This window comes from Suricata suricatta, chromosome 6 (genome assembly GCF_006229205.1).
Source record: "Suricata suricatta isolate VVHF042 chromosome 6, meerkat_22Aug2017_6uvM2_HiC, whole genome shotgun sequence".
In the NCBI taxonomy this organism is placed as follows: Eukaryota; Metazoa; Chordata; class Mammalia; order Carnivora; family Herpestidae; genus Suricata; species Suricata suricatta.
The window spans coordinates 147,091,131-147,103,936 of NC_043705.1; the positions used below are offsets into that span (position 1 = coordinate 147,091,131).

The 12,806-nt window shown below is 61.8% G+C and overlaps 1 protein-coding gene and 1 long non-coding RNA gene across 2 annotated transcripts in view; one reads left to right on the forward strand and one right to left on the reverse strand.

Annotated features, from left to right (window-relative positions):
• The window catches only part of SLC6A3 (solute carrier family 6 member 3), a 37,040-nt gene extending 30,925 nt beyond the window's left edge, over positions 1-6,115 (forward strand). The window contains exons 15-18 of the mRNA XM_029941300.1: positions 32-132; positions 1,427-1,594; positions 2,468-2,539; positions 6,020-6,115. Of these exons, the coding sequence (XP_029797160.1) occupies positions 32-132; positions 1,427-1,594; positions 2,468-2,539; positions 6,020-6,043 (365 nt within the window). The 3' untranslated portion in view covers positions 6,044-6,115. The remainder of the gene's footprint in view (positions 1-31; positions 133-1,426; positions 1,595-2,467; positions 2,540-6,019) is intronic.
• Positions 6,116-9,070: 2,955 nt separating this feature from the next.
• On the reverse strand, positions 9,071-12,756 carry LOC115294240. The gene is made up of 2 exons (XR_003909779.1): positions 12,504-12,756; positions 9,071-9,556 (listed from the first exon to the last, which is right to left on the reverse strand). It is a non-coding gene; the product is annotated as an uncharacterized LOC115294240 (long non-coding RNA).
• Positions 12,757-12,806: the final 50 nt, after the last annotated feature.

Here is a 12,806-nt window from a genome sequence, read left to right on the forward strand (position 1 = left end):
TGACCGTCCTGCTTGGCCCCTCCCGCCCCAGGCGTGCGGCAGTTCAGCGACGACATCAAGCAGATGACGGGGCAGCGGCCCAGCCTGTACTGGCGGCTGTGCTGGAAGTTTGTGAGCCCCTGCTTCCTCCTGGTAAGGGCCCCGCGGGCGCACGGCTGGCTCCAGGCCCCCAGGGGCACGGGCACGTGGGCTTTCACCTGACCATGTGAGGCCGGAACTGGGCCTCCACGCGGCCTCGGCCAGACGGGCAGGCTGGTCCCTAGAACGCTCTGTGGTCTCCTGACGTCAGCCCCCCGCCCTCTGGCTGCCCTGGGAAGCCTCGTGAGCCGGGTCGAGGCCCCGAGCGTCACACCTCCTTGTGGAGGCGAGGCCAGAGCCGTGCGGGCCACCAGCAGACTCCCGCATTGACGGGCGTCGAATCTGGGCCCCGGGGGTGGGGTGCAGCACAGGGACAGGAGGGACATAGATTCTGTCACCGCGCTGCTCCCAGGCCCCTCCCCAAGCAGCACTAGCATGTCTGGGAGCCACCCGGCTTTTATCCTCAGGGCCAGGGGTCCACCAGCCCGGAGCCTGGGCCTCGCCCACCAGCCACCCGTTTTATTAGCACAGGCCCACGCAGGCTCAGCGAAGGTCCCGAGCAGTCGTGGACCAAAGCCCAGTGGCTCAGAATGCCTGGACAGGTGACCCCAGGAGGCTGTTGGAGCTGGGTCTGAGCTACTCATAAGGCCCAGCATCCTCTGACCCCTTGGCCCTCCTCCCGGCCAGCGGCCCCCAGCGGCTTGTCTAGAGCTGCCACCAATTCAGGTGCCCACCACCCTGGGCCAGCTCAGGGCTAGCGAGAGACTAAGACAGAGAGATGGGGACGGAGACAGAGACAGTCAGCCAGAGAGATGGAGAAGGAGCCAGAGAGGCAGGGAGACAGGGAGACAGGGAGGAGGCAGGAGCCTGGTTGCTGATAGGAACAGAGTGTCTCCCTGGCACACCACTGACGGCCCAGCACCTCCTCCAGCAGGCTCACCGGGCTCTCCCGGGCCAGGCGTGCGGTACGCGGGGTCTCCCGGGTCAGGTGTGCGGTACTCGGGGTCTCCTGGCTCAGGCGCGCGGTTCGCGGGGGTCTCCCGGGCCAGGCGTGCGGTACGCAGGGCCTCCTGGATACCGTGACTTGGACGGCTTGCCGAGGAAGTCGGGAGGCTGCCATGCACCTGACCTGGCAACGAGGGGGTGCGCACCCCTCCCCCCCACCGGCGCGGCCCTCGCGGAATGGCATGTGAGCGGCTCCCCCCTTGCGGGGCGCTTGCTCCGCCTCTGCGCGGCCCAGACCCCCAGAGCCGCCGTGCCTGGGAGACCTGCCCCGTGAAACCCTCGCTCCCCGGGCCACCTGGCCCGCTTCTGAGAGCCGCCGCCTGACCTCTGCCCTCACTTCTAGTTTGTGGTGGTGGTGAGCGTCGTGACCTTCAGGCCGCCGCACTACGGAGCCTACGTCTTCCCCGAGTGGGCCAACGCCCTGGGCTGGGCCATCGCCACATCCTCCATGTCCATGGTGCCCGTGTACGCGGCCTACAAGCTCTGCAGCCTGCCGGGCTCCCTGCGGGAGGTGCGTGCCCGTGTGCCTTCACGCGTGCGTGTCTGCCGGGGAAGGTGGGAAGGCGGCGGTCGGGGGCCCAGTCTGCGTGGCGGGGTTGCCCAGGGGCCCCTCCGACAGACACCCGCTCCTCCACCTGTAAAGGAGGGGACGGGCCCGGTCACCGCTTCACCTCCCAGCTCGGGAGTCCTGGAAGCAGCGAAGGACCCAGGCCTCCTTGGAAGGAGCAGACCACAGGGTCGTTCTGAAGGCGCCCAGTGCCTGCGTCCCACACAGCTTCCTGGGGACCGGGGGCAGCCAAGCCCTGTCGCTGCACCCTGGCCAGTCCGGGGAGCCCTGCTGGGAACACACACAGCTCCCCCACAGGCTGGGACGCGCAGTCGGGCCCGGCCCCGGGTGGGCAGGCCGGGGATTGCCTGTGCCTCTTGGGAGGGAGGGACAGAGGAGCCTCGGGGTCCCCGGAGCCCCAGGCAAAGCAGGCTGGCAGGCGGCCGGCGGAGCTCGCCTGCACACACGGCTCACTGCGAGCCCGGCGCGGGGGGCGGGGGGACCCGTCACCGCCCGGAGGAGGCAGGGCCTGCAGCCCGAGGGCGACTCTGAACTCAAGCCACAGAACATCTCAGTAGCTGAGACCGGTGGGCTGTGGTGACCATGGAGGGTCCCGACCTGGAGACTCACAGGGCGAGTGCACGCCGTTCACTCTTCCTCAGAGCCCACAGCGGGCCTGGTGTAGAGGCCGAAGCCTCCCCTTTCACCTGGGCTGGACTCTGCTCCAGGGCCTGGGAGGCCCGGCCGTCAGCCCCAGCCCCGCGGCGTGTCCGGGGGCGAGGAGGGCCCCCGTGTGTCTCCCCGAGCGCGTCCCCACCGCCTCCCCTTCTCTTCCAGAAACTGGCCTACGCCATCACGCCCGAGCAGGACCGCGAGCTGGTGGACAGCGGAGAGGTGCGCCAGTTCAGGGTGAGTGATGCTCCCGCCGCCGCCCCTCGGCCCCTGGCCGTCTCGGGCCTGAAGGAGCCACGAGGCCGCGTTCAGCCCCTGAGCAGACGCTGGGAGCGCCCTCAGCGCCCCTCTGAGCACCCCTGTACTGAGCGGGGGCGCCAAGGGGGCAGAATGAAAGCGCTCACAGAGAGAGGAAGCAGAGGGGTCGAGTGTGGGGTGCGGGCCCTCAGGGGGGCCTCTCGGCAGACCCTTGTGTGAAGGAGGGGCCTGCCCCGCCAGGGACCAGGGAGGGAGAGGGTCTGAAAGAGCTCAGGGCCTTGCCTGCGCAGGCTTGGGGGGCAGGAGGCCAGCAGGTCTGGAGCCCAACGTGAGGGGCCACTAGGGCTGCTGTAGATTGGGGGGGCTGCAGAGAGACGGGGTGCTTATGGTAGGGGAGCAGGGTCACCCTGGGCCTGGGGCAGAATCGGGTCTGCCGCTTCCTTGGACTGGTTCTGTTTATCTTCTGCTACCTTCCTAGGTGAGACCTTACATCCTTCATTTTCGACCTTTCTTCTTTTCTAACAAAGCGTTTCGGGCTGTGAACGCAGTGTGTCCACCACGTTTAACCTGGTTTTTCCTCCTCCAGTGCTCAGGGTATTTTCATTCTCACCCCACGAGTCGCTTAGAAGTCTGCTTTCAAGACCCCAGATCTATAGGGATGTTTCCTTGATCCGTTTGTGATCGGGGTGTGAAGTGACTGCATTCCGCTCAGACGTCTATGACCTCTGTTCTGGGAAGCAAGTGCAGAGCTGCAGGCTGAGCCCCTGAGCCTTTGCAGACGCCACGCCCCTCCCGAGATGAACGTGCGCGCTCTGAGGTGAACGTGCGCGCTCTGGCCGCTGACGCGCCGGCCCTCCATCCGCTCTGTTAGGCCGTGGTTGCTCTGTTCCCGGCTTGCGCAGCTTCACCGACTTTGGCCTGGCTCACCCAGGGCAGCTGGGACACACGTGCAGCATATCTGCCCATCTTCCCCTGTAGCTCCAGCAGTTTTGCTTTCTGTCCTGAGTCTGCTTCCGAGGCAAAGACACATTTAGGACGGCCACGCCTCCCCCTGGGCCTTCCCGCTCCTCTCTCCCTTGTGGTGTTTTTGCTAATAAGGTCGTCTGGAGCTGAGGCGAATGTAGCAGCACCAGGCTTCTCCTGAGTTTGCCAGAAACATCTCGTGTAATCTTTTTAAGCTTTTTAATGTTTATTTTTGAAAGAGAGAGAGAGCACGGTGAGGGGGGGGCAGAGAGAGAGGAGCCAGAGGGAGACACAGAATCGGAAGCAGGTTCCAGGCTCTGAGCTGTCCGCACAGAGCGTGATGCGGGGCTCCGACCCACGAACCATGAGATTGTGACCTGAGCCGAAGCGGGACGCTCAACCGACTGAGCCCCACAGGCGATCTCTTGCGTAATCTTTTAACTTATAACTTAAAATGGAGGCATCTTTTGCACACCTGGAGCACACCCAGAAGTTTTTGCTCTGACAAAGGGATTCATCCATTTACATTTGTTGTGATTCTACCATATTTTTAACTCTATTTGCCACATTTTTAATGTTAATGTTTTAATGTTTCTCCTTTATTGCCTTTTTATGGATTGCTTTTTGGAGGATTTACTCCCCCCCTTTTCTATTTTTTTCTGTTTGGACCTTAATACTCGTATACTTTACTTACATAATTATAATTTATTCCTTTAATAGTTGTCTTTGAAATCATGCATATATATCTCACTTTAAATATATAAATTTACACAATATCTCAACCCTCATCCTGAATATTAATTACAAGGACTTAAAACTTCTCCTACTGATTATTATGCTATTGTTGTCCAATACTCCATTTCTGTCTTTTTTTAACCCACAAATTAGACACTATTATAGTTATTGCTATTTTGTGTAGAAATGCTCTCTTGGTTAACGTTCATGTTGGATGTTTATTTTTCCACCCGACTTTTTGGCATTTACATCTTCCCTTTGAGCATCATTTTCTTGCTTTAGAAAACAGTCCTTCAGACTTTCCCGTAAGGAGGGCTCTGGATAAACTCCCCTACGCCCGTGCGTCCGTGAACTTCATTTTGCCCTTATTCACGAAGGAGACTTCCTGTGCGCACACAGCTCTCCGCTGACAGCTGCCCTCTTCCGGCATTTTGAAGCCGCGCGTTCTCGGCGGCTCCCTTTGCACGAGCCCCTGGGCGTGTCCAGCGTCCGTGGACCGACGGGGTTTGCGGGCTCCGGGAGCTCCGCAGCCGCACCTGCCACCGCGTGTCTCGAGTCTGCTGCCCGGGCCTCCGGGTCTTGTGCTCCCTCAGCAGTTCCGGCAACCCCGTGACGCGGGCGCGCGCACGTACAGCGCCCTCCTATGCGTGCACCGCGGCCCCTATGGCCACCTGTCCCGGGAACAAAGCCCCGTGAACTTCCACACGGAGACACACCGAGAGTGGCGCGCGCGCCTGCCTGGCCCCTCCCCCACCCCGAAACGGACACTCTGCATCTCCTACTTGACCTCCGCACCCTGCGGTTCCCCCGCCTCCACAGACACTTCTGTATCCCTGAAAAGTAGAGTGGTCTGAGCGGGGCGTCCCCGTGGGACTCTAGGGCTCCGGCCCCCCAGCTCCCCTCCGCCTGCCTGCCCTGCACAGCTCTGCCCGGGCTGGGGTGACAGCCCTGCACTGGCCCCCGGGGACCCCTGGCCAGGACTGCAGACGCGCCCCGCAGGTCCTCCCGGAGGGTGGCAGGGAGCCCTGTGCCCCCGCCGCGGACCCGGCGTCCCCCGCCCCTGCTGTGGCCCTGTCAGGAACGAGCCTGCATGCTCTTGTTTCGAAGCGTTTAAAACCCACGGTTCTTGCCATTTAGTGAGATTGAAGGGCTTGTGCTCACGAAGAGGCCGAACTAACAGCTGCATAATGGCAGGCGGTGACATTTGCCGGAGGACTAAACGCCCACGCTTGTCGATCCTGGCCTCCCGAGCGGCGCCTGCCCCCGACTCCTCTGGGGTCACACAGACACAACGGAAGCGCAGGTGCCGCCGTCCGTGGGGACGGCCATCGGAGGCCCCACAGAGGGGGCCACGGGGCGCCCAGGGCATCACGGGTCCGCCAGCCAGGGTTGTCTGCCCGACGGCTGATGTGACCCACGTCCCAGGGCCCCCCTGCCCCCCTCCGTGCAGCCCTGTTCTCTGGCTGCTCCTTGCCCAACGGGTTTATTTCCCGGAGGCTCATCACATATAAGTATTCATATACGGTTTATTCATATATATTGTACTACACGGAAGGGTGTTTACATGAAGCGTGTTTCTAGAGTTTAGCGTGGGCGTCCGGCCCGTGGCGCCCAGACCAGAGCGCCCGTTGGGCCTCCTGCACTGCGTGGGGCCAGGCGCTCTGCGGGGGGCGACCAGGCCGAGCGGGCCCCACAGCCCGGGGGCCACCTTCCCCGAGTGGCTCCTGCTCCGATGCTGAATAGGCACCATTTCCCTTCCAGCTGCGCCACTGGCTCCTGGTGTAGAGGCTGCAGAGGAGGGCCGGGCGGCGGCCGCGAAGAAGGGAAGGCGGGAGTCCGAGAGAGGCGGCGGCTCCCAGGGTCTCTCTTCTGCGTCCCCGGAACCCCGCGGGGGCCCTGCCCCCCCCCCCCGCTCATGCCCCCTCCTTGCCGTCCACGCTGTCGCTGTGATCACTTGCCGTAGATCTGTGCTGTTCCCGCAGGTAGAAGACGTCTGTCCCTGTTCCGTGTGTGCCCAGCCAGCCCCCCCCACCCCCAGCCCCCCTGGAGTGCAGGCCCTGCTGTCGCCCAGGTGTTGAGGAGAAAAGCGATAATTATGGATGCCGAGAACCCAGTGCTCACAATTTCCTGGGTATCTCATTTTGCTCAAATGAAAAAAGCCAAGTGTCATATTTGGCCTGATTGTGCAGAAGGCGCAGTGGGGAAACCGCACAAGGCAATAAAGAGGGGCCACCACGTGTCTCCTCGCCACACACCCACTCCGCCTGCGGCCCCCGAGGGTCCCGCTGTGTGCAGCGCAGATGTTCTGTAGTCCCTTCTGGCCAAGAGAAAAAGACTCCAGGGGAGTCCGAGTGAGCCCGGTCCGCCGCGGCCCCCTCCCCGTGGGAGAAGGCGTGCCCCTCACGAGCCGGGGCGCCTGCCCAGCGGGGGCCCTGACCGCCCGCGGCAGGCGGCCTGGAGGCCCAGGACGGGCGAGGACGACCCCCAGGACTCGACGTCCCTCAGGCAACATCACGTCAGTAACGACACCACTTATGTTGGGGAATGGCTTTTTTAAATCCTGTTTCCCTGTGAATCAAAACCAGTTCTCAGAACCCAGGGCTGGTTTCCGAACACCTGTTTGCTGCTGTTCCGGACGTCGGCTGCACGCAGGTGCAGACCGTGACCCGCGTCGCCGGAAGTCAGAGCCCGCCGTGCAGTGGCCCTGGCGCCCGGGGCCCCGGAGCCCCCCCCGCGGGGAGACCGGCTCGTGGACCGTCGGGGGTCATGTCCAACAGGAACCGGGTCTACCCTCCTGAGGAGCTGAGTACTCTGCGTAGATAACCGGTGTCGCCAGCGTCCGTGTGTCTGTCTGTCTGTGTCTGTGGTCGGCATCTTGTGTGAGTCATCACCAACAATAAATCCATGTGGGAAAAACCACTGAAGCCTCATGCCCACCTTTCCTTGGCTGGAGCTGTGGCCCTGCCCACCTGCCGCCCCCGGGCGGCTGCTCCAGGCGGGGGCTCCCACTTGCCCACCAGTGCCCCTCACCTGCAGGGAGCATGGCTGGGCCCCCGGGGGACTGCTGGCCTTAACCTGAACCCCCAGCCCACGCCTACAGGTGTCCCTGGCACCTGCTGGCTTGGTGCCACCCTGGCCTGCCTCTCCGGAGCCCCCGTCTGCCCGTCCACTGCCCTACAGGCTCCCCACATGTCCAGACTCCAGCCCTGCAGTCAGACCACCCCAGCCCCTCTCCTGGGGACAGAACACCAGAGTCCTATGTCCAGAGTCCTGTGTGGCTCCCTCCCCCTGGTTCCTGAGAGCCTCTTGTCCACTCTGTGGCCAAAGCAATCCTTCTAGATGCCAGTCAGCTCTGCCCCTCAGCTGGTCCCTCCCGGCAGGCCATGACCCACCTCCCAGGACACTGGTTCCTCCTATGAGGTCCCCAGCCCTGCCCTCAGCCCAAGGATCCCACAGGCACACCCACATCAGGACCCTCAATCCCCCACCCATGTGACCGTGCTTGCCCCAGATCACCCACCCAGAGAATACCTAGCTTCCTTCGGCGACCACGTGACACACACGAGTCCTCCTGTTGGTTCCATGGCCTCGGACACGTGCCACTGAGCCACGCCTCCACCAGCCAGAGCTTCCCCAGGTCCCCTCTGCTGCACCGCTGCAGCCCACCTTCCCGGGCCCACAGGTGTCTCCACCTCTGCCAGCCTCTGGGTGTCAAGGGTGAAGATGAGCCGCCACAACAGACCCCGGGGAGGGGGGGGACAGAAAACCTGCCCCAAGGAGCTAAACCAAGTGGGCCGTAGCATAGTTAATGGCGCTGCTCCCAGTCACCGAGGGTCCACCTTGACTCCGTGGCCTCCAGCAGAGCAGGCAGGACCCTGGCCTCTTCCATCCCTGCTGCACCCTCGCCCCGGGGGCGGGGGCCACGGTCCCCCACAGGGAGGCCCCCAGACGGCACGCCGGGAGAGCTGCGGGACAGAGGTCTTGGGGTGAACGACATCCCAGAACTCCTGGAGCCAGGCTGTCCTTCCTCCACATCCTTGGACACACAGGGACACGTATGTGCGCACACGCACACGCCGCACGTGCCACATACATGAACACGCAGATACATAGGCTGCCGTCCACATATGTGCCCCCACGCGGCACGTGTATGTGGACACACGTATACACCATGCCTGCTGCGCACATCACACGAGCACACGTGCACACGCACACATGCTCACACTCAGCCTGCAGCAATCAGCAGAGATCCTCACGGAAAGCCAAGGGTGTGCAGTCCCCTCTGGACGGTGCCAGGGGTGCTTTCATGGGGCCGGGCCACCCCAGAAGTGCTGGGAGAGTGTGTCTCCACGGCCCTGGGGCGGGGACAGGAGTTTGGCTGGGGTCCTTCCCCGAGTGCCCAGGCTGGGGTCCTGCCTAGGCAGCCTGTGGACAGAGACCCGTGTGCCTCCCAGAGCTGAGCCACGTATGGAGGGGACAAGGGGCTTATCCCTTGAACACATAAAGGACTCCAGTAACAACGGGACATTGTTGGCCAGTGGTCAGTGTTGATTCTGAGTCCAGTTCTGACACACGGGCGGGAGTTTCCCCCACATCAGGCACTTCTGTGCAACCCCGGCAGGCGTCCTGCCGCCTGGCTTCTCCTGACACCGTCACCAGATCCCACAGGCTCGGGACGGGGTCCCACAAGACGCCCTCTTCACGCCGGGTGAATCACAAGTGTGGGCTACCACCTGTGCTTCTGACCAGATGGCCACAGGTCAGAGGTTCCCACAACCCCCTCTTCGAGTTCAATTAATTTGCCGGAGTGGCTCACGGACCTCAGAAAGCCAGAGGTTACTGGTTTATTACAAAGGATGTGTGCAAGGAGACGGATCCATGGCCAGAGGAAGACACACCCAGGGCGAGGTCCCAGCATGGCGGTGCATGGGAGCCGCCTGCTCACCAGCCTGGATGCTCCCCGAACCCCGCCCTGTGGGTCTGGGAGGCTTCACCGCACAGGTGCGGCAGGTTGAATCGTGGGCAGCCGGACGGGTTCAAGCTCCATGGCCCCTCGGCTCCCCCGGAAGTCGGGGTGGGGCTGACGCCTCCAACCCTCGATTTGGGTGGGTCTCTCTGGTAACCGGCCCTTCTTCAGGCATGTCCCAAAGTCCCCTCATCGATGTGAGCCCAGCCGTGGTGGAAAAGAGCTGTGAGCGGTTCAGGAACTGAGGACCAGAGACCAAATTCTGTGATGACAGATGTTCCCGTGGCTCCTTCAGGAAATTCCGGGAGTCTTGGGAGCTGGGAGCACGAGCCCTGGACGAAACCCAAATGTATACAAACACATGTTTCCAGTAGGAAAACGGGCACACATCCCAGGAGGCGTGTCCCGATGGCCGATGTGTCCATGAAAAGACACGCAAGCTCAGGAAAGAACTGAGGACGTGCAAAGCAGACTATGATGCGCCACCGCTGTCACCTGCCCCACCAGTGAGATTTGACAAGTCTGACCCCTGCCCCCGTGCCAGTGAGCCGGCAGGGACCAGGAACCCCAAAACATTTTGGGGAGGAAAGCAAATTAACGCATCCCCGTGGGGAAGTGTTTGCGAGGCCTGTGGAGCTGAACGCGCAGTCGCAGACCCGCTTCGGCGGCTCCGGGGCCCCCGCCACGGGCGGTGTTTCTTCCGCCACCAGGTGGCGCAACCCCGGAGCACCCCGGGGACCGCCTCGCCCACAGATGCCCAGGGCTGGAGGCCGGCCCGGAGGGGCCGGTTGCTAAGCCCAGGCTGAGAAGAGAGTAAGCCGGGCGCCCCCACCAGAGGCAGAGGGTGCTCCGGAGCACCCCCCCCCGGGTCCTGCCACGCTCCACTGCACATAAAAGTAAACATGTTCTTGGTCCTTCCCCCCACCTCGCTTTCTCCTGAGAGTGCCCCCTTCCGAATCAGGCACACCCCCGCTTCAGGCTCTCCTGCTCAGGAGCCCCAACCAGGGATGACCTGCCCCCCAGGTGCCGCAACTCCACCCCCAACTACGTGCCCCTCTGAGCGGCCACACCCCTCAGGAGCACGCACGGGGGCTCACCAATGCAAAACGGGCCGGTGGAGACGGCGGTCGGCCCTGGGGTGAGTGCGCCCCAGCTTAGCGGGAGATGGCGGGGACGTCGAGGGTGGTGAGGTCGTGTCCCCCCAGCGCCTCAGAACAGGACCCGGTTTGGAGCCGCAGAGTTACTGCTGTGCTGGGCAGTCTGGGAGGATATTGGAGGCCGGGAGCGTTTCCGGGGCCCACACACTCGACAGGGCAAGGGGTTGTCACTGCGCACGTGGAGCGTGCCCCACACAGGAGATACATTTAACAGGAAGCAATTAGTTGACGTGAGGTCATAGGAAGTAGGGTTGGTGCGAGCCACCATGACCAGTGACTCTGCAGGGGGGGAGACAGAGACACAGACGCAGGGGGAGAAGACGTGTGATAACAAAGGGATGGTGCGGAGCGACGTGGCCTGAGCCCGCGGACCCCACCGGAAGCCAGGAAAGGAATGTGGAGCAGAGGGACTCTCTCTCAAGCGCCCTGGGGCAGGGAGCAGCCCGGCCCACAGCTTGACTTCAGACTTGGACTCCTGGATAGTGAGAGTATGTTTCTGTTGTTTCGGTCACCAGCCCTGGCTGCTCTGTGACAGCAGCCCCAGGGAGCTAGCATGGGCGGTGGGTCCGCCCAGCATGGGAACTCAGGATCCCTGACGCCACATGCTGGGGTCTGCCTCCCCTGTCTTCTCCTCTGCCTGTCCCTCTGTCTGGAACCATCTCCTGTCTACTCCCACCCCCACTTGCCAACCACTGAACGCTCACACCATCCCTGCTTCTCTTGGACGTCACCTCTGGACGTCTGCTCTAAGCCCCAGTCCTGGGCTCAGCCCTGGTAGTGCTCCCTGAACCCCTCCACTCCCCCCAGCTGGCCCGGCAGGTGCCCCATGGAAGGGGAGTGCTCTCTGTCTCTCTCTTCAGTGGGCTGGGCGCTCCCCTGGGAGCAACGACTGAGGAGTCGGTCTTATCACTTCTGCAGTGTCTTGAATAGGCCCTCAACCATGGTTCACAGTGGCACTTAATCTACATTTGCACACAAATGTGTTAATGAGTGGGCGTTTACATGAACAGGTGGATGAACAGATAGGTGGGGGTTTGGCGAATGGGTAGGTGGATGAACAGATGGATGGGTGGAAGAAGGGGAGAAGGGAGGGAGGAGTAGAAGAGTGAATGGGAAGGTGGGTGAGTGGATGATGAATGGACAGATGATGGAGGGATGAATATGTGGATGGGTGATTGACGGGCAGGTGGTTGGGTGGATGGATGGATGAACAGTGGATGGATGGACAAATGATGGAAGGATGGATGGAAGGATGGATGGATGGGTGAGGGGATGGATGGATGGATGGATGATGAATGGATGGAGGAGTATTTGGATGGACAGGCAGGTGGGTGGATGGATGGGAGCACAGATGGTGGCCGGGTGCATGGATGAGAGGAAGGCCCTGTGTTATACCTAAAAGCCTGTCATTCTGGCCCAATCTCAAATCCCCTGGTGGGACTTGACAAATGAGTGTTATATTTAACATTTATTCTCCAAGGAGACGGCAGACTCTTCAATACAAGAGAAACTAATCTCAGAACACCTGAACTGTGTTTTCTCCCCCACCAACCTGCTGCAGAAAGGGGGCTCCTTGGGGGGGGAGCCCTGCCCTGCCCCCACCCCGCATTCTGTCCGTGGGAAGTCTCCGTCCCTGTGTCCACACTGCACTTTACCATCGGATTTGTGCTCTTCACCAAGTGACCTTTAGACATAAAGTCTGGCTGTTAAAGCCCAGAAAAGCCATGTGACTTTTCCTTTGAGAGCAGCATTTTAATAAAGTTTCTGTATCAGTGAAATAGGTGATTTGCAGGGTAAATGGATTCTCCGTATTTGGCTTTGCTCGTATTTATTCCACAATCCTGCTTTAATCTCTGTAGATGCATCTGACCGGCCAAAGTTCATGGCCTTTACCTGCTTCCTGATTACTGACAGCAGAAAAAGAGGGTGCCTTTTCTGAGACACAGTTAATTAGTAAGTCCCGTGCTCTGCTGTCCCCATGGCAGACGCTGCCTGCTCAGGGATCCCTGGGTCACAGCCACGGCCCGAGCCTGGGCACAGCGCCGCCCACCTGCCTGCATGAGGAGGCCCGCCCTGGGGCCGGGGGGGACAAAACAGAAGCCAGTGGCACCCCCACCTGTACCTGTGGGGGCGGGGGTGTGCCTGGGCCCCGCCCGGCTTCCCGGTGTGGGGTTGGGGGACCAAGCTCCACCACCCCCCGAAGGCGCTGTTTCTGGCGACCTCACACCAAACGAAACGTCAGAAGGCTTCGGTTCAGTGAGTGTGGCTTCCTTCTTCATTTTCCACAAAATGGAACATGTGCTTCAGGTGTGTGCAGGTGAGAGCGAGAGCAAGGATCAGAGTCAGAGAGAGAGGGAGAGAGACACAGTCACAGAGACACAGTCACAGAGCAGGGGAGGGGTGGGGAGGTGGGGCGGGGGGGGGG